The sequence below is a fragment of the Alosa sapidissima genome, chromosome 8, assembly GCF_018492685.1.
Source record: "Alosa sapidissima isolate fAloSap1 chromosome 8, fAloSap1.pri, whole genome shotgun sequence".
Lineage (NCBI taxonomy): Eukaryota > Metazoa > Chordata > Actinopteri > Clupeiformes > Clupeidae > Alosa > Alosa sapidissima.
This window is the reverse complement of record NC_055964.1, coordinates 22,631,101-22,654,115: the sequence shown is the minus strand read 5'-3', so window position 1 is coordinate 22,654,115 and position 23,015 is coordinate 22,631,101. Positions and strand designations below refer to the sequence as shown.

Sequence of the window (23,015 nt, the reverse complement as noted above, 5' to 3'; positions counted from 1 at the left end):
TGCCTGTTTTAATGTTGACAGGCACCTGGTCATATAAATTCGTATTTAAATATGATTAGCTTGATCTGCTTCTATCTGGCATTGAATATATCACTATCACCTATACTATCAATTATATATGCCATTAACATATACCATTACTTGAACAAAAATTAGAAATACACTTTCTGTGGTATTATTTGTGTTACAAAATGCCACAAGGTGACAACAAGTAATCAATTTAAACAAAACTATGAATTATTATATTAACTACGAATTGTTATGTGTAGACTGTCAATATCAGTTGCACATCCGAGCTATTTTTTGTTTTATTTTCAAGCTTCTTAGTTTAATCAGAATTCATCAGGCCAGGAATACTGCCTTGTTAATGATAAAAAGCTCACTCTAGTCCTTTCATAACGGTGTACTGTGACAAGAGCTTCCCAAACAAGCTTCCTTACATCCTTAATCAATATCACAGTTGTCAGATATCTGTCCCATGCATTTGTTCAGATCGGTCTTAGTTTTGAGACTTGATGACAGCATTTTTCTAAGCCTCGCAAAAGTGTGATAACTGTAGATAGTCTAGAACGCCTTCATTGCAGACCCAGATGGTTTTGAATTGATCACCATCCAGGTTGGAAGGCTTCAGTCACAACTAATCTTTCAAACAAATCAGCAAATGCACCTTCTGCAATGGGACAGTCAGGCACAGTCTGCATGTCCTGGTTAAGCAAGATTGGTAAATAAAAAGGTTAAAACAGTGTTAAACATTGGTCATTATACAAAGGGTATTGGGCTTGCAGTATGACCTTTAGGCAAGGTTAAACAGGTCAAGCAATCATGCATGTGTTTCATTTCATGACATAATCAAGATTGAAATCATTGCAACACTGATAGGGGTGGTACAACTGTATCACAAACATTTCTCACACATAGACTGAAAATATGTAAGATGGTTTTCCCTTAGGTGGGGAAGGGTGGGGGAAAACTGTAAAAAATGTTGTTAAAACCACCGGGAAATTAAAAGTTGAAATGTTGTGTTATAATTATGATTATGGTGTCACAATATGGTTGCGAGCTGCTCTTTAATGGAAATGGCCCAAGGCATTGCGGGGCAGCAAATGATTGAGACAATTTGTTACCAAATTAAAAGGGCGCAGATTGGTGCTAAGCAAGCTGCACATCACATTTCCGTACAGCCCCAACACACGTCGAAACGACCTACAGGCGCTGTTGGGTGAGCAGTGAGCACGGCAGAAAGTCACACAACAGGCTGTGCGGTTAGACAATCTTCGGAACATGGCAGAAATCCAGAACTCATGTTACAGTCGAGTGTTGTGGCATGTGTTCTGGATTTCTGCCATGTTCCAAAGATTGCCTAACTGTGCAGTCTGTTGTGTGACTTTCTGCCTCTGTCTCATTTCAGTCACAACCACATTCATTGAAAACAATTGTGAAATATGTGAAGCTACAGTCTCAGACCTGCAGAGATGCATGCACTTGTATTCATGTAGAATAAAGTCAGCTAGATTGTGTCTGAGGCTTTCTCTCTCTCTCTCTTTCTTTCTTTCTTTCTCTCTTTCTTCCCTTTCTTTTTTTCTTCCAATCTTCTTTTTTTCAGTTTTACCACACTTGTTTCCTTGACAACACGTCTGTTGTATGAGTGAGTGAGCTGTCACTGTGGCCCTCATGAATCCGCTAAGAGGACAAATGGAGAGGGACACCGACTGCAAATAGAGAAGCTTTTGTGTGTGTGTGTGTGTGTGTGTGGGTGTGGGTTTGGTTGAAATACATGGGTGTTTGTATGCCTTTATGAGTAAATGTGTGTGTGTGCTTTTGGCTGAAATATGCAAGTGTGTTGGTATGCCTTTATGAGTGAGTGTGTGTGTGTGCGCGTGTGTGTGAGTGTGTGTGTGTAGATAGAGGCCGTAGGCGGGTAAATTAGGCTGTGCAGACTGCCAGTCATGGTGAGCCATCACTGGGTGTCCCATCCATTTGTACGCCTGTCTCTTGTTTTCTGCTCCCTTTCTCCCTCACTTCTTTCTCTTTTTCACCCCTCATTCTCTTTCTCTCTCTTTTTTCCTTCTTTCTGTCATAGTCAGCCCACATCATCACCCACACAGGTACATTATTCTCCTCCAAGTTTGCAGTCAGCTATCTTATGTCAACTCCTTCCGTCACAACGGACTAGATTATTACGTTCCGTGAAGATACACAACAATCAACAATCTATCAAACTCATTATGGCAAAATTCAGGAAAAAGGAGTTGATATGGCAAATAGCAAATGTGAATCAGAGAGGGGGAGGGGTGGGGCTATCAGGAGTCATTTTTATTGTTGATGAGGGGAGGTGTGAGGTTTGCACATTAAACATATCCAGGCTGGATAGAGAATGACTGTCTAAAGCTCATCTTCCTCGCTTGAGTGGAAACTGTGGAACTCAAAAGCAATCCTTGCATCATCTTGTCAAATGGCCATTCACACGCACATCAATATCCTCCACGACACTGGCCTGACAGTCTTAATGGTCCATACCCGAAACGAGAGAGAGAGGGGAGAGAGAGAGAGAATAGGAAAAGGAAATGGAGAATGAGAGATAGATGGAGAGATAGACAGAGACAGAGAGAGAGAGATAAAGAGAGGGAGAGAGAGCCTTCTGTACAACACAGCAGTGTCCCAGTGGATGCCTGAGCCTAAATAAAGGCAAGGTAAAAAAAAAAAAAGAAATAAAATAAAGGCGAATGTGGTTACAGCAGCTGTGTCTCACCTCCAGGCAATCCCATCTTCCCCTCTCCTGCTCAGTTGGAGCGCGAGAGAGACCCCCCAGAGACGGCGCGGGGCAGGCCATGTGATCTCACGCCTGTCGGGGCCGTTTTTCCGCACTCTGAAGAGGCCGCGGAAAGGTGTCCAGGTGCTCAGCCGCCGGTGGATGAGGAGACGCCGCCACGCTGCGCTGGCTTTTGGGAACAGTTGTTCCTGACAACGGAGGTGAAGTCATTCACACTTCAACATTCAAGAGAAGTAGGGGAGAACGTTGGAATTCACAACCACTAGTCATCAACACAGGAAATGTTGCAAGGCAGAACAGATTACACACACGATAAATGAAATGTATAAACATACACTCTGTTTGTAAACATACATTTTACCATTTCAATCCACTTGAGTGATTGGATTTGGATTTTTCATTTTGTAAAAATAAAAAAAAATATTCTGAATACATTCTGTTTCTGTCGACTGTGTGGACATGGTCAAATGCAGATGTGTTAGAGATCTGCGCCATTTGAGGGCTGAGAATGGGATCCTCAGACAGGGGCAGGTCCTCAGTAGAGCGCAGAGCGCGCAGAAGGCAGCTGGCTTTGCTTATCAAATCAAATAGTGATTACACAGAGCTGCTCTCATGTCACACAGAGCACTGCTGTCTGCGGAAAAGTTTCCTGTATCACTTACTCACCTCGCTCTGTCCACCCTGGGGGGTGGGGGTGGGGAGGGGACCATCTAATGGACCTGCATGGACAAAATGGAAAGTCCACCGCCACAGACCAAATAGATTCAAAGATATGCATCTTATTTGGGGGGGGGGGGGGAATGGTCAACTGGTCACAGTCAAATTTGTTTCCTGGTGTTTTCATTGTTCGAAACAGATTTAGCATCAGACTCCAAATCCATCAAATCTCTGCTCCTTTCATAAAACCACATAAACCCTATATTTAGTCAGCAACATTCTCTAATGTAATGCAGATGGACTACAGTCTAATGCCTTCACGTCTGAAATTTGTAAAGACCACCCCCCCCCCATTTTAATATCAAGGTATTTAACTCTTCGTTTCTCCCCCCCATGCCTGAATTTACAAAGCTAAGGATTGTCCTTTTTATTGTTGGATGGAGAGACATACTCTACTTCTTTTTATGTAACAATCTATTTTTATAGCAAAGTCTGCATTTGGTCCTTATTGATCCGTTGGGATGCCTGCGCTGTTTCAGATAAGTGTCTGTGTGTGTGTGTGTGTGTGTGTGTGTGTGTGTGTGTGTGTTGGTGTTGAGGAATGATTCAGGTGGTGGGTCTGCTATTGTTGCTATCGTATTTGCTATTGTATTCTGATAGTAAAGAATATAGGGAATGTATACTCAGGGTTGTAGTACAACTGTGATAATAGTGATTAAGTCAGCTCTCTGGGGTGTCGACCACACATGGTCAGAGATATTAAAATGGTCAATCCTCTTAGGAATAATTAACCGCAGCCCAGAATTGTAAAAAGGTAAAATCCTTTTTTATAATTTTTGAAGATTAAAATTCTGATGGTTGAGCAGAAGTCGCTGCCTAATTTCCAGACGAGGTTATTTTTAGTAGTTCGGGAGGATGAATAATTCAAAGAACTGCAATCGCTGCAGGTGTTCCGGAAAACAGGAGCGCTCACCCTCGCGCATACACTGGCTCCCACGTTATTGACAGGTGAGCCAGCGTTTACTGACCTTGTCATGGAGTCCTTGCCAGAGTGTAGGAAGGCTCAGCTCTGTCTTGGGCAGCTCAATGCATCCCCAGTACCAGCATGGCTCTCTACTGCCCTCCTGTGGTCATCAGTGACACTTGATGTCAGCCTGAATAGACTGACTGAATACACAGAATTGATAACAGGGTACAGAAATCAAAGTGACCTCAAATAATGACTATTACTATTACTACTAGCTACTATTTCAAATGGTCATATAAAAAAGGAAAATGTTGGGACTTAATTGTATGTTTCTCCAACGTTGATGCCATAGAAGCTCATGAATCACCACATAATCATATTTTGTATCACTAGACATCTCTTCTTCTACCGTTTGGATGACTCAGATTAACAGGGGGAGGAAATGACAGGTACATTAATCTGAGGGTAAGACATAACAAACCCCAGTGATTGAACACCTGCATGGTGCAAGCACTAAAGAAATTAATCAGTTTTATTAAGTAGAACTATAGCGATGTGGGCAGGCCTATGTGGATAATAGTGTTGCCTCCTGTCTGTTGGTGTCTTCGCACCTCTTACCCTCATTCAGAGTTTCCATACAACAATCATACAACTCTAAAGGGAGGAGCACATTCTAGTAAACATTTGTGGAAACGAGGCATGACACTGTTTTAGCAGGCAACACCACCTGGCCAATCAAGCAGCTCTGTGTCCAGTCTTCACAGACAATCAGCCAACAACCATCATCCCTTGAAATCCTGCACTGAACTAGTGCTGTCCTGTCCACTCCACTGATGTACAGCCCACATGGACAGCATGTTGTGTTTTTGTGTTAAAACATTGAAAAAGTACCAAGAAATAGCAACAGAATGAGAAGGCAACCATTTTGACAATGTCAATAAGGCCTATGCTCTGGTGCCCAGATACCCACCTAAGTTAGCTTGATAATTCGGCAACAATGGGCCGTATCTCTTGTAATACTATTTGTACATCAGTGGAGCTGTATTATCAGCTACAGCTACATGCTAATCAGCTACAAACATGCTATAACCAGCAGGACTCCTGCCATTCTGTTGAACGGTCTCTCGTGGAATACGCTAGGAACGGAAGCTGCACTGAACTCTCCATGAAGAGCACCACTGAGCTGTCTCAACTCCTGACGTGATATGAAGTGACGCACACACAGAGTGTCTTCAAAGCACAGGCCATAACATTGGTCAATTGTTTATTTTTTTTTTCTAACTGTTGCTTTGCCCCCATTTCATAGAAAACTGGAAAAAAACAAAGAAAAACAAAGAAAATGTCTTATACAAACATTTACAAATGTCTAACAGAGAGAAGCTGTACAAAGAGAGGGTTAGGGCAAGAGTGGAGCAAAGGGCATAGTCTGTAGTCTCCAGGGAACAAGTCCCACCCCCACAGGCACCCTTTAGTGCGGTCACGAGTGTCCAACAGTGTCCTGTCCTGGCGATTCGAGCTTATCTCATGGGGCAGGAAAATGGGGGGGGGGGGGGGGGGGGTGTCCTTTCTGGCCCGGCAGGAGGCGATGGCTCAGAACACCTCCTGGAGCTCCGCTTGGACTCCCCCCCACCACCTCTAATCGCTTCCATGTCGGCGCCCGAGCGTTTCCGTGGGGGCATCTTAACCAGGGTCTGATCGTCTGTGTGTGTGTGTGTGTGTGTGTGTGGGGGGGGGGGGCGGAGCTGCATGGGGGTGATGGTGTTTGTGGATGTGAGTGTGAGGGTAGGGGTGATGGCGTGTGTGGATGTGAGTGTGAGGGTAGGGGTGGGGGCGTGTGTGGATGTGAGTGTGAGGGTAGGGGTGGGGGCGTTGGGGCAGGCAGAGGGGTGACTGATGACGAGGGGGGGGGGGGGGGGTCTTAGCAGAGTCTGCTCAGTACAACTTACACAGGGATCATCATCTGTCAATTCTATACATCATTGGCACCATTTTCTTTGTACACATTTTATTAGACAATAAAAAAAGAAGAAAAATGACCATAGTTTAGTATTATCACCATTATCATTATTCTTATTATTAATAATAATAATAATAATAATATCCTCATTATTACTATTCAGAGAAATAATTTGAACCAGGTTCATCACCATCCTATGGACAGTGCTTTCCTTTGGGTCAGGGAGGCTGGATGAGAGTAGGGGAGGGGGGACGAGGCACATATCCCAGGAGAGAGCACCAAACGCGAGCGAGTCTGCCGGCTAACGGGCCCAGGCTGTCAAACGCGTGGGGGGTGGGGCAGGTTTTTTTTTTTTTTTTTTTTCCCCTTCTCCAAGACTCTTCAGAGGAGAGATGGCACGACGGAGGAGAAGAAAAAAAGTGCTATTTGTTCCGGAGCAGCTCCAGCTGGTCCTGGTACTCGGTGAAGAGCCTCTGGAAGCGCAGGTTCTGGCCGATGACGGGGAGAACCTCGTGTAGGAGATCCCTCTTCCGCTGGCCCTGAGGGGGGGGGGCACAGGAGGAAGACACAGGAGAAGGAGCAGTTCAGTTTTAGCCCACCGCAACACACAACAGTAAACACACAGAGCATCAAAGGGCATCAGTGGCTCAGCTGGGGAGTCCTTCTAAATGTGCGGAGAGTCCAGCACTCACACATTTGGGATTCTAAACAATGCATTCTAACAACCCACCTAAGGCAGATCCAGAGAAACACCAGCAATGAAATGCTTGCCATTTTGTGACAAGTAGCACAAGTAAGAGAATTATGTGGCTTGTTGTTTGTCGTTTTTTATGAGGAAAAGCTTCAAGCGGAAATTCCACTTGCGGCGTTGACGATGCATGACGCCGCTGAGTATGAAAGAATATTACCAGAGAAATAAAGGATCTGGCAAACAAAGATTGGCCCTTTGTATTTCACGCTTTGTAAAGGAAACCGTGACTTGAAAGGCGCGAGGAGAAGAGGAAGGAAGAAGTGTGTGGTTATTACCAAGATAGTGGGCTCCCAGGAGCTGCCAGTGGATTTGTGGACTGGTCCCAAAAGGTCTTTACACAGCTCACGCAACCGCTGCTCATAGCCTGAAATTCACAATAGACAGGAATTACACATGTTGAAATATATCCGATATCTCGCCCGCCCGTCAGACACACACAAACTTAAGCACTCGAGGTTTAAAGTATATTCTCTATTTTAAGTCTGACCTCCATTTTTTTTTTTAAGTGACAATCTTTTTCACTGTATACTGGCGATCAAACCCAACGATGGCGTTCCACCATGGCCCAAGTCTGTGCACAAGAGGTACTTCCGACTCACCCTCGTTGACGAGGAAGCGTGTGTAGACGATGAGCCAGTGGCGGTACTCGGGCGCAGAGGTGAGCGTGAGGGCCGACGCCAGCTGGTTCTCCAGGAAGGCCAGGGTCATGCCCTGCTGCAGGTGATGGGGAGTGGACGACAGTCTGGAGGCCAGGCGACCAGCGCTGCAGACGGGTAACACACAGACACACACACACACACATTACAATGTCAATAAGTCAAACAGGTTGGCGGAAACAGAATCGGAGACAGACACACACTGCCAAAAAGCACATGACCCAGAAGTCCCTATGCAATGACACCAGGACCAAGGAAGCCCTGTAATCTGAACATGAATATGGACTTTAAAAGGATTTACTTGCGTTTGCAGAAAGACACAAAAACTCATATATGCATATCTGTATACACACACACACACACACACACACACACATTGCAAAGACAACAGAAGGGCATGTAAACCTATGTACACATACAGATACATGAGTCAGGCTGCATATGGCAGAGATATGGGGCTGTAGGCGGCGTGTACCTGATATTGCGGCCCTGCATGATGGCCAAGGGTCCCGTGGAGCCCAGAGCATCCTGGGAAGTCAGACAGTTCCTGAAGTCGGCACACTGCACCAACGAGTCCTGCTTGTCAGCAATCAGATTCCTGAGAGGGAACACATAGTGTGTTAGTGTGTGTGACTCTGATTGTGTGTGTCAAAGAGAGAGGGAGAGAGAAAAAGAGAGAGAGTGAGAGAGAAAGAAAGAAAGAAAGAAAGAAAGAAAGAAAGAAAGACATTTGGTATTCTAACCCACCACCTAAGGCAAGTCCGAAGCAACAACATAAATGAAATGTTTGCTACGTTGTGACAACTAGTCCAAGTAATAAAACGTGGCTTGCTTTGGTAATTCTATTTATCTAGGAGGTGCCTCGAGACGCCATTCCGCTTGCAGCATCGATGGCGCATGATATTGAGTAAGGAAACAACATTACAAACAGAATTACAGATTCTTGCAAATGAAGAGTGTACTCGCTCAAGGCTACCACAGACAGCTAAACACAACACACATTTCACCCCTGTCTCCCTGCTCCCTTCCAGTCATGTTTCATCACAGTGACTATTAACAGTACATGCTCACAGGGTTTCATTTTCAACCTCCCCCTCCCATCATCTTTAATTAAATGCTGTATCGGGGGAAGTGGTGTGTGTGTGTGTGTGTGTGTGTGTGTGTTGCGTATACTCGGCGGTGCGAGCCTTACCAGGTCCCCAGGGAGGAGCTGAAGCAGTAGGACTTCCCGTTAGAGAGGCCGATCACAGGAACGCCCTGCTGGGTGAGCAGGGACTGGGTGACACTGGTGCCTGAGCCTGCAGGGAGCACGGTGGACAGGAGGATGAGGGGGAGGAAGAGGAGGAGGAGAATAGGGAGGAAGAGGACAAAGAGGAGAAGAGGGACAAAGAGGAGGAGGGGAACGAGGAGGAAGAGCATGAAATGAGAAGACGAATAAAAACGTGGGATGAAGAAAATGACATGAGGGAATCAATCCAATTCCTCCAAAACCACCTTGTGAGCAGCACCCACCTCCAAAACAAGCCTGTCTTAAGAGGGGATTAGACTACTTGGCGTGCCATGCCAAGGATAACACATCCACGCCAGCTAGCAGCTAAATATATATATCTGGGGCCCTTCCACTACCCAGAAGCCAGCCATGGACTTACCCCAAATGAAGACGAATTGCATTTGGACAAAAGAAAAAAAAAAAAAACACACACACCAGTGATGTAAATTCTCGGTTTCTGGACGATCACTCACCTGAGAGGATGGTGTGCAGGGATTCGTTTTTGACAAGTGCCATCTGTTTTTGCACATCCCTGTATTAAACAGAACACACAGCCAGACAGGCAGACTGTGAGAGACTACAAACTGCACAGCACATACCGTCTGATGGTCCTTTCAAGGACAAAAAACGATTAATGAAACCGCTGTCTGTCCATAAACATGACTACCATGACGGCAGCGTTAAATAAACTAGGACATTTACAAAATGCAATTTATTTTGAAAGCGTGTAAACAAGAATCCCTTTCAACTAGTAGTATAGTACTAGAACATAATGAAATCATGCACATGTAAATATCATTTGATAGACATTTCTAAGAATAGACATATTTTGTAAATAAATCCTCAGACTCTAACACTCTGTAAAGCGTTATGTGACATGTGTAATGTTTTGGCGGCAGAAGAGGATAGAGAGGCTAACTTACAGAACAGCCGCTCCAAAGTCAGTTTTTTCCTAACTTTAGATAGGAAAGCTGTATAACAGAAATGTCTCAATGTATCGCAATGGATGTACTGCTCAATCGGAAGTTCGGAGACAATGTGGGCAAAGCTAGCGCCCCCACGTTTGCGCGCGGAATAAGGTGAATAAGTGAAATGAAATCGAAGTTGAAATTGAGACTCTTTCATCGTGTGCTGATGGCGGTGGTGGGGTGTTCCTCACCAGACGGAGAGCGTGGCGGCGGCCGTCAGCGCCATGGTGAACCAGCCGGAGCAGTGCAGGGCGGAGATGGGGGCCGGCAGCAGGATGGACGGGATGAGCCGCCGGCCACACGACGAGAAGACGGACAGCGTGCGGTCCTCGCATGCAACCGCCACCACCTCACTGGACACAGCGATGGGGAGGAAGGGCAGAGAGAGAGAGAGAGAGAGAGAGGGAGGGAGGGAGGGAGGGAGGGAGAGAGAGAGAGAGAGAGAAAAGGGAGAGAAGGAGAGAGGGAAAGGATTACCCAGGTGATTTATAATGCAGAAGTAAATGGGGGAAAAAACGATCAGGAAGTAAAGTTGATCATGATCATCCTCCTCCTCCTCATCATCATCATCATCAATATAAACAGCTCCACCCAAGTGTAAGTGTGGAGGGCTCTCTAATGGCACTCATTTCATATGAACTCAGGGGTGACGTCCTCCGTCTAGCACAGAGGCTGCTGCATGGCCTCTCATTGGAGAGCTGCCTCGTGCATCAGGTCCCTCACTTGAAGCTGCGCTTCCTTAATCCCTCTCCTCTGAGTAAGGAGGCAATCTCCTTCAGCCGCCTCAACAAATCCGTCATTCGCCATCTCCTCTGAATGCAATTACGCCCGTTTTACCCACGTATTAGACTAATTAAAGCGAGGGGACCGGCTGCTCTAAAGCACGTTCCTGGTCGCGTCGGAGTAACAGGGTAGCACAATCAGGCCTTTGCAGTCTTGCAGTTCATTTCCTGGCTAATTAATTGTCAATTCATTACTGGCAATTAAGCTGAGATTATGTTAGGGCTTTTAGTGACACCTTGAGTTTGCAGAGTTCTTAAGAGACATTAGGCAGTTATCAGGGCTCTGTGATGTTCTAACCCTACATCTCTCCAACCCTACACCTCAGAGGCCAAGCACAACTGATTTATGAAAATGTCTCCATCAATAAGAGTAATGACTGATTTGTTCATTTAGTAAAGAACAGTAGCATGTTGATGATGATTATGATGATGTAACTCTAATCTGCACAAAGGGAACTTTTAGGTCTCCAAGGCAGTGGCACACAGCTAAACAGCTGGTGAGGGTTCCCTTACAGCACAGCCTGCTATTGGTCTCTATCTGAGAGAGAGAGAGATTCATAGCAAATCTGAAGTATAGTATTTACCTTAACATACAAAGAAATCTATAATTAAAATCACCATCATAACCACATCCAACACAAATCTGGAACTTTTTTTTCCCAATTTAATTGAACAGTTTGCCGGTATAGGGAGCAACTTAACTTAACAAATGATCAAGAGAAAGTCTATCAGCAGTGTTGGGTCCTGATACACAAGGTAACGTCATCTATTAAATTCTAATAATTTACGACCTCCATTAATTAACATCACATAATAATTGAGTTAGTGGTCATGTGTGGACATCACACCCCCCCCCCCCCCCCCCCCCCCCGCCCCTCCCTGCGGGATGCTCACAGGCTGCCGCTGGCGATGAGGATGCGGCTGGGCAGCAGACCTTCCCACTCACGGCCGTCTCTGGTGCAGCGCACCTGGCTGAGCCGCGCCCCGGCAACCGACGACACCTCGTTCTCCACCTCCAGGTACACGGAGGGGTCCGCACTCACCTGCGCTCAGGACAGAGAGGGAGCGAGCGAGAGAGAGAGCGAGAGAGAGACAGAGAGAGAAAGAGAGAGACAGACACAGACACACACGCCTTTTAGCTGAGAACAGCTGAGTTCTGTACTTCTGTTTTGAACATATTAATGACATAGTTTATGTAAAGATTTAGACTTCAAAATAAGAAGCAAAAGCTTAGTTAAACTTTTCCATTTTACAAAAGATTAAATTTCATGTGCTCCGTCTAGTCATCTAAATAACCACATTTCAGCTACTCTATGTGTCGGTAACTATGTACTTAGCATAAATGCACACCCATCTCAAATTTTCAAGAATGATTTCAATCCATGAAGCCGTCTTTACTTTTCACTGCGGAGAGGTACTGGGGAAGAGTGCTTAGCCCACCATGTGCAAATGGACTGAAAAATAATTCCATGGAAATGCATGGATTCCAGTTGCTGCTACTGGAAACAACTGACTAAATTCGTGACTAAATTCAAGATGGCGGCGAACGGTAAACTTCCTGAAGGTACGGTCTGTATAAATCGTCTTGTAAATAAACTACCAGTGCTTTTTCAAAGTTCTCAATGACTCATTTTAAATGTCAGGGCCCTCGGAAGTCTAACAATTAAGTGTGGAGCTACTTTGAGCCTCGTAAATGGTGTAAAACAGTGATTTATTTGCATGGCTAGGCCGATGCCCGAGGCACCCCCATCGAAAACCTGTTTGTAGCATCGGCTAACTAGCGCCAGATTTCGGAGTGCAGGGGACAAAGCCAAGATGACCTATGGGACAAAAGTTCACACTCGGCATCATGTTTCAACACACTTTAGGTCAATATCACACCGGAATTCTCCTTTAAGTGTGTGAGACAGAACAGACAGTTCCTCCATGTGCGGAGGCAGAGAGCAGGATGCCCATGTCAGGGCCCATGAGCTGACCTGATGGGTGAAAGACTTCTGTGCTGACGGGGTGGTGAGTTTCAGCAGCACAGCGGGCGGAGCGGCTACTGCTGCTGCTGCTACTCCTGCTGTTGCTGCTCGAGCTGGCTCCTTCTCCACCGCCACAGGGGTCTGTGGGCAGAACAAGCAGACATAACCAATCGATCACCCAACTGGGGGCAAGGCCAATATATCCAGCCACATCCGGCAATAACCTAACATACTCAAGGTAGTTTGTGGCTCTGGGCCACAAAGGGAATCAAAGTGTTTATGAGAAGATAAGAAACTCAGGCCATATAACTCTACTAGTTTACCGTATTTTCCGGACTATAAGTCGCACTTTTTTTTCATAGTTTGGCTGGTCCTGCGACTCCGGTGCAACATATATATGTGTATATTCATGACACATTTTTTGACTGGTGCGACTTATACTCCGGTGCGACTTATAGTCCAGAAAATACGGTACAACTGTAGCTGTAGTTAAGGATGCTGGGCTATGCCACACTACCTGTGGGAATGGCTGAGAGAGGGGCATCATCATCTTGGTGTCTTTCCTGGGCCGGCCCTTCTTCCTCTTCTCCACCACCTCCCCTCCTTCCATCTCCACCTTCCTCTTGGGCGCCGAGAACGACTTCATGGCCATCTTCTCCTCACTGTCACTGCTCGTGTCGTCCTTCAGCTTGGAGTCCTTCAAAGTGCTGCTGTCTTTAGCTCTGAACACACACACACACACAACTTAAAGTGTCAATGTGTGAGGTGTTCACTGTTTAACAGTAATGAATACCAACCTATATAATGGCATCTAACACACACACACACACACACACACACACACACACGCACGCACACGCACACGCACACGCACGCTTACCTGTCCAGTGGGGTCATGCCTACAGGAGTGGAGGTGATTGTGAGCCCTGGCGTGGCCTTTGACCTTTCGGTGAACCTTGAGTCCAGAGCCTTCATGGGCTCCATCTTGGTGGCGGGGGGGAACAGGCCGGCCTTCATGCCGATAGAATTAGTAGCCAGGGGGGCACTGCAGGGAAAGTGAGGAGACAAGCAAGAACAGCTATGGTTTACACAGTTTCCATTCATGAGCAGGAGTATTTATGTTCATATACAAGATGATGACACAGTGTTTGTCCAATCCTTCTCCTGTACGCTTCCAGCTTTAAAAAACGTTCGAGCCTCTTGATTAGCTGAACATGTTTGATTTGTCTAATCAAAAGCATTCTAATGACCCTGACCAGGTGAGCTTGGAGCAGCGGCCGACAGGCTGACGATATGCAGGGCTAGGTGGGCTCCAGGTGCAGCCCTGTGGTTTCAGCTGGCCAGCGTGGGCACTCACCCATCTTTGTTGTCCTCGGCGCCCTTCCCCGGCGACGTGTCCTGGAGCGGGCGCAGGCCCAGGGAGTTGGAGGCGTTGGACTCGGACGAGAGCTGCGGGGTCAGTTGGTTGGACATGCTAGAGCCTGGCAGGATGGGCGCGCTGTTGAACAGGGCCGGAGAGAAATCCCTGAGCAGAGGAACACATGGACAAAGATGTCAGGCTGATGCTCAGAAGGCAGAGCAGGACGAGCAATGGGGTTGTAGCCAGGCCAATGTGCACGTGTGGAGTGCCGTCCTAGTGGCTCATAGGTATGTAAACATATGAACGTCCTCACAGGCTTATCACTCAGCATCCATTTTGTTACTACCCCTCCGCAGTTTACTGGGTAAACAATATCAGGCTCCTTCACAAATGGTGAGAGATCAGCTACTCCCCTCTGAATGGTTACAGACATTAAAAGTACATCACATGAATCCATATATGAAGTGGACAATTATTTTTGAGGCCAACAATAATTTATGAATCGTGTTTCATTTTGCTGGACTTCCAGTACCAAATCCGCTATATACTCCCTGTACATTTTACCAACATTGATTTGTGTCCTCCCTTATAATCTAATAAATTATGGAACCGATGGATGTCAAGGTGCATGGACAAAACAAAATTATTCATGTGTAACACAGCAGGCTATCTATTTCAAAGAACATCACCAATGTTTACTGAAGAGGGATCATACTATGATTGGCACCTTTTAATGGTATATACACTGACATATGTGCCATAACAAGGGTAGTCCTTAATACTCTACTAAGGTGGCCTGTCTAAACTATTTAATCCTGTCTCAGTAGGTATGGTGTGTGTGTGTGTGTGTGTGTGTGTGTGTGTGTGTGTGTGTGTGTGTGTGTGTGTGTGTGTGTGTGTGTGTGTGTGTGTGTGTGTGTGTGTGTGTGTGTCCCACCCTCTAAAAAGCAGAAGTTTTACCCGGTGTCAAGCTGTGCGATGCACAAGGGGGTAATCCGTCGCCGGCCATCTGCTGTCCTGGTCTCCACTTGCTTCTTCAGCAGATTCTGTCAACAAAACACGACACGACAGAACTTTGGGTGCAAGCTCAAGGTGGTTTCATTTAAATGTTTGTTCTGTCCTTCTGCTGTCTCACTGTTAGCCGTTTCTAAACTAAAGCATATATAAAAAAACAACATTAAAGTAATGTACAACTGATGTCAAAACTATGTTGAGATATTGGTTTTATAATGATTTATTGTACATCAGATGGTAATTCGTCTGATCAACTTCTTGCTTTATGGACAAATTATGAACAACACCTCTGCAGCTGTTCAAGGTCACCTCAACAGCTAGCATCCTAAAGCATCACTGGAGTCATATCTCACCTTACGGATGTCTTCGAGGGACTCTCCGTTGACCACATTGGTGAGCTTGGGAGTCTGGTTCTCGTGGCCGACGCTTGGGACCGCGCTGGCCCGCTCGCCCACTTGTCTGTCGGGCTGGTACTTCAGCATCTCGGGGTTCTCTATGATGGTGGTGGAGAGCTGGGCCTCAGTATTGGTGATGGCTAGGCTCTTACCGTAGATGTTCTGATGAATGGAGTTCTGCATAACAACACATGGATATAAAAGTTGTAAGAAATGATTCAGATTTATGAACAAGGGAACAGTCACATCACATAGGGTTTGCTGATCAAGAATAGCAAGTGTCCAGTTCACATTTAAGTAAATGTAAAGCAGGTTTCTTGGCCAAGTATACTTGCGTATACAAGGAATTTGGTCACTGCATTTATCCCATCCGTAAATTAGTGAACATGCAGAGCACACAGTAAACACACAGTGAGGTGAAGCACACACTAACCCAGAGCAGTGAGCTGCCTGCTACAGCGGTGCTCGGGGAGCAGTGAGGGGTTAGGTGCCTTGCTCAAGGCCACTTCAGCCGTTCCTACTGGTCGGGGATCGAACCGGCAACCCTCCGGTTACAAGCCCGAAGCCCTAACCAGTAGGCCACGACTGCCCTCATCTTATGTCAGAATAGAAGTTAAAATCAGTGTATCAATTCATATGACATTGCAGGCCAAATGTTGGTCATACCTTCTCCTCTTCATTGAGGGGGTCTCCAAGCTCATCCAGGTTGAAATCCAGGAACGCTACAGTGCCATCCATGGAGCACACCAGGATTCCCATGCCATTCAATGTCCTACACAACAGCAGAAATTACATCACATATATATCTCATTTTCAGGAAGGGGGAGACTAATAGAAGAATGTAATGTAAGAAGATACAAAATAGAAGAATATACTTGCCATGTACTTTCCAGCAAATTACCATGTTACACACAAGTATTTTATTCCACACGGGTAACTCACCATGTAATATCCATGATAGATTTGTCAAACAGGTCATGGATCACAACCAAGGGCCGTTTCAGTGATGTCAACTGAAAACACGAAAACACACACACACACACACACAGCAAGGTGATTAATTTACTTCAGAGACATGATTCACTCCTCAATTCTGACAGTAAGTAAGCCACCTCACATCAAGCCTGATTCATTTCAGAATTACTACACATCATCTTGCCATTGAGAAAATAACAGGATGACTTGATGACTTAGCCAGTGAGTTTTTATATTTATTAAGCTTTATGGACTCCACCACCCTGGAGACCGGAGAACATCATCCTGCTAAAGAAAACGTGCAGGTAAGCAGAGAGGCAATGGAGAAAGACGTTGAGTTTGGTCTGTTATCTGTATAAAATATAAAACCTGCCTTGTCAACTTCAACAAGGTAAATAGAAATGCAGGACTGAATTTCTTCTCAGAGCTGATATCAAGATATTATCAAGCTTTTCTCAACTACTGGATCTAATCTACACACAGAAAGACCCTTATTAATAACCTTCATCTCAGTGTGTTTTCTGACCCTGATGTGAGTGGAGTCACACATTAGTGATATTGCCAATAATGCCTTTATCCCAACACATATTGCACAAGTGCAGCCTTTTCGCTCAAGGGCAGCTACTGAGAGGTCAGTTCATGCATTGTTATAAACAGACTAGATTGATCTATCAACCGCTTACAAGCCATTATACAAATACAACAGCCCACAAAAAGGGTTTGGCATCCCTTTAATTTTCTCTCTTTAGTTAGCATTTTAATTGTTTTTAAAAACATTTATCAACACATCATTGCTTTAACCTTTTTACTTCCTTTTTTTGTCATTTTACTGTTCTAACCTTGTGTTACAGTCCTTGTATGAAAGTCGCTATAAAGACTGATTGACTGATTGAAAAAGGGCCACTAGTTTATACATGGTGAAATAGGCTTAATAGTCCTAATGTGCGTTGGTAATATAAACATGCAGTCAAGCCCAGTTCTCATTTTCAATTCCATCTGAAACCAACCATGCAGTGCTGGTTCAGGAGATGTTTTGTAAGTCTGTACATGTCTAACTGCAGTGAAAATACTGCAGATAGCAAGTTCAATACTAGACTGAATTTGTGTATGAAATTATACAGTGTGTGTGTGTGTGTGTGTGTGTGTGTGTGTGATAGGGTCAGAGCATAAGAGCGAGAGAGTGAGAGAGTGAGAGTGAGAGTGAGAGTGAGAGTGAGAGTGAGAGTGAGAGTGAGAGAGAGAGAGAGAGAGAGAGATGCAAGATATAGAACTGGTCTTTATAAGGCCCATTGGTATGTTAATGACTGGTCTATGTAAACATCCATATGTCTGCATGTTCCTTCCTTACCCATACGGAGAGGGAGCGGTCTTTGCTCCCCACAGCACAGCAGCAGTAGGGCCCGCTGCCCTTCTGAGAGCTCCCATTCTTCTGTTTCTTTTTAAAGATCTTGGGATTGAATTTCTGCAAGAGAAAAAGGAGCTGCACGTTCAGGCTTCACATAAACAAGGAGGCTCGGCTGGCTGGCTAACTAAAAAGAAAAGAAAGTCTGACTTCAGCATCAGTTTGTATCTAAGAACAATATTTCTCTTTTTAAATTTAGACAGCTGTGAGCGCCTAAGAGGTGATTTACAGAGCAGCCCTGGCCTTCAGTGCGCTAAACTGAAACTAAGGTCAGCTCAAGTAAAACACTGCTTACATGGTTGGTGAGGCTTACGCGAGACCGAGGGTAGAGTAAAGAACAGAGGGCCAAAAAGCATCACTGGTTGCTTACCACGACAGTGACGGCCTTCCTGTGTCCGACAAAGTCCATGTTGGTCTTCCAGCCGTCCCTCTCAACGATCTGAGCGGTGGGGCCGGAGTTGTTCATGGCGTGAGCGGACACCAGGTACTGTCCGTCGGGAGACCAGCTGAGACGGAGCACGTGAGTGGTCCCACCACACTGCAAAGAGAGGCACAAGGAGAGACCATGGAGGGCATTTAATCACAGTGTCCTAACAGGAGAAGTTAGGACATGTTACATTTTTTATACTAACTAATTACTAAATTTGCTAACGATACAAATCACAAGAGACACCATGGCAAATGACCAAGAATTACATATGAAACAATATACACGAGGGCCTGCTCTTTTGCCCAGAGAGGAGCAATGGTGATTTAAAGCAATTCAATTATACTATAAAACCCTAGCAAACAAACCCAGCACATAGATATACATGCCGTGACACACTGTACTTCACAGACCAACTTCCAACTGGAATAGACCATTGACCTTGTAGCGCAGCAAACACAAAGGTGTCAGCCATGTTATACCGAAGTACTTTTAGGCAAGTCCCTCCACTCGGCAGCCTACAATTATCGCAATTATCGGGCATCTTTTTCAGCAGAAATGCATGTGCGCAAGGCTTCACGACACCAACCTTGCTCCAGCGGCGAGATCAGTATCATCGAGTATTTTGAATGGCCTCATTACCAGTACTGAAAAGAAATGCATGCCCAACTCCCCTTTCAAAGCTATTATACATGGCTGCACCACACACACACACACACAGCCATATCAACTCCAACACCATTGTTATGCAAAGCGATGACACATGAGAGCCCTTGCACCCTCTGGCCTTGTGCCTCACCTCGTTGAAGGGCTTGGTGATATTAGTTTCCAGCTGCCAGTCCATGGTCCTCCACACCTTAAGGCTGCGGTCGTCTGCCTGAGAGGCGATGTACTTCCCCACAGGATCCCACGTGAGGCCCTTCACCAGACCAGTGTGACCCTTCAGCGAAGTTATAATCTCTGGGGAGGAGACGAGGGACAAAATGACGTTTCAAGTCATTGCAGGAGATATATTCTGCGCCACTGTTGTTGTGTTATCTTGGTTATCACCAATGGCTCATTTATCTATAGCAATTTAGCTTTTTTTCTGTGTCAACATTTTTCACCAATAAAACAGATTTAAAGATTCAGATTCTAAATTGTATTTTTTAACCAAGTGTATTCATTATCTCCAAATTTGTGTGAGCGGTTTCAAAGGGAATACACTCTGCATGCATCTACATACCAGCTATCCAAACTTCGTGAACACCTGAAAAAGGTTCTTAGAGAGGTTTTGAATAAGGACCTCAACTACACTAATCACAAAAACAAAATGTAGCTAATAAGTATCACTTCTGTGAACCCACCTGGAAATTTGCGTGCATTCCAGATGACAATGGTGTTGTCCACACTGCAGGAGGCCAACCACACATCATGTGGGGACCATGCCACATCCATTACATCTGAAAAATACACCAAAAAAAAAACAGTACATTGACAATACAAATGCAAATTCATATCTGATCATTGTCTTTGGAATATTTTGTAATGTAATGCATCGTTTTAATTTGTTCGTATAGACTTGCTCACCTCCGGTATGATTTCTCAGAATGGTCACGCATCGCCACTGTTCCACATTGGCAAGCTTACTGCTGGATCCAAAGACCGTGCTGGGGCCAATTAACCTGTTCAAATGAATGAACAAATTAGCACACAATTTAATATTCAACTGGATGATGCTGAGGATATTACCTCTCCAGATTTATCATATGCTTTTCATGACCATTCATATAATAACAAAAAACACACCCTTAGATATGATAATTTTTCCAGCTGCTGAAATTGGAATGTGGAAATATGGTATACATGCAAAGCATACATGTGTCTGTGTCTGTGTGCGTACATGCACATGTGTGTCACTTACGCTGCTCGTTTCCACACCATAACCAATTTGTCGTCTCCACCTGAGGCAAGGTACAGGCCATTGTTGGACCAGCGGACGCAATTTACACAAGCTGCAGACAGGAGAAGACAAAAACACGACGAGTTTAGTGATCACGTCCTGTGTGCACATTATGTGCAACCAATGCCCTTATAAGCCACTGCCAAGAACACCATGTGAATGGCTAAATAAGAAGCCCATTTGAATGGCTAAATGAGACCTAGATGATTGTCCATCTGGCAGAGCATCTTGGGAATGTTCTCATTCTTCTCATCCTCCTCCCGGAGGACTGGCGCCATGTTCCAAATGACCACCTTCCCAGAGTCCTCCCCTGTTCAATTACAAAAAGTTGCCATGAGTAATCCAATCACTTCAAATGATAGCTTACCCTGTTCTGATTTATAAACATGGCCAAGGCTGAATTTACATCTAAAAAAAGCCTTGACAACATCACAATATTTTTTTTGTCATTTCGCCATTAAATGCAGTTCACTGTAATATGTTGGATTCTCAACAGGTCTCAACAGTATGTAGTCGTTACTTTACCTTGGCCACCAGTAGCAAACTTGGTTCCATCAGGATGGATATCGACTGAAAATATTGGTTTTCCTGCAAAAGTGCAATCACAGTGAATGTAATGTGTCAAGTAAAATGCTGGAGTCAGCTCCATATACAACAACATATGACAGCCTTACAGTATGGATATGGATAACTAAACAGTTGCAGCAACAATGCATGCTGATTCTGCATACAATGTTTACAATTCAGATTCTGTGTGAAATGTTGCAAAAGATGGTAAATACAAATCTGCAACCATGGAAATTGCACTAAAATCTATGAATTTGCCATAACAACCCAGAGGAAAATGTGCGGGAGCCTTGCGAGTTTTCTATATCTTTGTTATTTACTTGACAGGCGTGCTCTCCTTACATGATTGGTGAGTGTAACCAGTGTAACATGTAGCCTAGGCATTCATTCACAAAGCCAACAGAAACAATGACCAAATCCATAAATTCGTAAAGTAAGTGTTGACGTTAGCTGTAATATGTGAGCTTTACAGATAAAAACAGATGCACGACCCTGTGCTCTAGCAGCATTGTAATTCAAGACATGCCGCCACTCGATTTAGTTGCCTTTGCAACTTCCAAAATGGGTCCCGGTGACTGCTGGATTAATATGTAGCCATTTAATCCAAATTCTTAAAAAATAACTCGTAAAAACATCGTACTCTCGAGGATAAGCACGTAGAACTAAGCGCAGGTGTTTACAGAAAGCTGCATCCTGGCTGATGGCAAGCCTATCGTCATCTTGGCTCGGGTAAGCTTGCCCCAAAAAACAACAAAAGCCCAACTTGAACCTCGGATTCCAGCACAACCGCGATTCAGACACTTACCATTGTGACTGACCCAACTTGGTTTCAGCAGCTTCATCTCAAGCCAGTCACCTTGAAAATAATCTGTTTCGCAACTTGATGTAGCTTCAACCGAATCTCTTCGTTGTATCCTTTTTGGGTTGAAGTCTGTCCGTTACTTTAGTCTTCACTGAAACTCCATTTCTCTCCCCCTCCGCGCATCTCTAGGTCAGTAACCGCAGCAGCAGCAACACAGGAAGTATCCGCTCTTTCCCAGTCCCTCGAAAAACACATGCTCAAGGAGAGTTCAGGTCCGCATCCAGTTTATTATTTGACTCTTTATGGGGAGTTACCTCGGTCCTCAAATGACATTGCATGAGTTAACTAATGACCATCGACACAAAAACCTGCCAAGAATGTTCGTTTTGTGCATTTAAAATGCCAAGGCACAATGTAGCGAATTTACCGGCAAGCTATGAAATGCATCAAGAGGAATTAACTTTTGTTGATTTTATGTCTTCTAAATCGAATAATGTAAATATATAATTGTTCAAAGCGTCATTTAGTGTCGTTTAAAGGTTGCATCATAATAATTTACTCTAATAAAATAACAAAGTATTGTTTTTACATCACCGGAAGTGTCATGTATTTTGACATAATGCCATGCTGCCGGAAGATACGACACTGTTCAAAATCTATGGGCGCTTATCTGTCATTGTCAAAATCTAACTTACACATTTTTCTTCGCACGCAGTAAGTGTGCAGGAAAGTGAAAATGTTAGTTGTAAGTATATTTTATTGTTTTCACTTTGATGACATCGTAGTCCAGGAAAAGTCTGGCAGAGACATCTAACCGGACGGGCTCTGATCTACTCACAGGTGGCCATATTTTCCCCATATCGCAGCAGCTAATTGAAGAACAGATTCGTTCCATCCATTATGCAACGTGTTCAAAAAGGACACCAAATCTGACTCCCCATACAGTACAGTCTATGATGGCTCCCTTAGCCTAGGCGGGGCCTACTTCATTTGACCATCTGCATCAGTCAAGATTTTGTTTGTTTGCTGTATTGTAAATTCATACATTTGGATGAACCTGAAATAATAATAATAATAACAAAAATGTAGACTCCACCGGATTTTCTACCTCCTCAAACAACTGACCACGTGAAATGTGTTCTCCTGAAACATGCATGCCTTTTAAGATCATTAGAACTCGACCCTAATGACACCCGAGTTGGCTGTAAGGCCTGAGACATATGAAATATGGGAATTACATTGTAGGGCCTACACAAGCTTTGGTCTCTGGTTTGAAGTGTGGCCATCCCTCACACTAGTTCATCAACACACACAGCCTAAGAATACTTTACTGGGAAATTTGTGGAAACCAGCAGAATTGGAAAAACAGTCCAAAAGAAAACACAA

General features: G+C 44.7%; 1 protein-coding gene across 1 annotated transcript; it reads right to left on the bottom strand.

Annotated features, from left to right (window-relative positions):
• Positions 1–6,717: 6,717 nt before the first annotated feature.
• On the bottom strand, positions 6,718–22,035 carry LOC121715842 (protein HIRA). The gene is made up of 25 exons (XM_042101846.1): positions 21,633–22,035; positions 20,786–20,848; positions 20,460–20,570; positions 20,222–20,312; positions 19,888–19,982; positions 19,665–19,760; positions 19,118–19,278; positions 18,262–18,429; positions 17,838–17,951; positions 16,457–16,527; positions 16,181–16,286; positions 15,473–15,691; positions 15,066–15,151; positions 14,103–14,270; positions 13,626–13,790; positions 13,263–13,467; positions 12,755–12,886; positions 11,673–11,821; positions 10,188–10,349; positions 9,502–9,560; positions 8,951–9,056; positions 8,234–8,356; positions 7,702–7,865; positions 7,378–7,466; positions 6,718–6,890 (listed from the first exon to the last, which is right to left on the bottom strand). Exons 1-25 carry the CDS (start codon positions 21,667–21,669, stop codon positions 6,774–6,776), a joined length of 3,057 nt encoding a protein of 1,018 aa, XP_041957780.1. The 5' UTR covers positions 21,670–22,035; the 3' UTR covers positions 6,718–6,773.
• Positions 22,036–23,015: the final 980 nt, after the last annotated feature.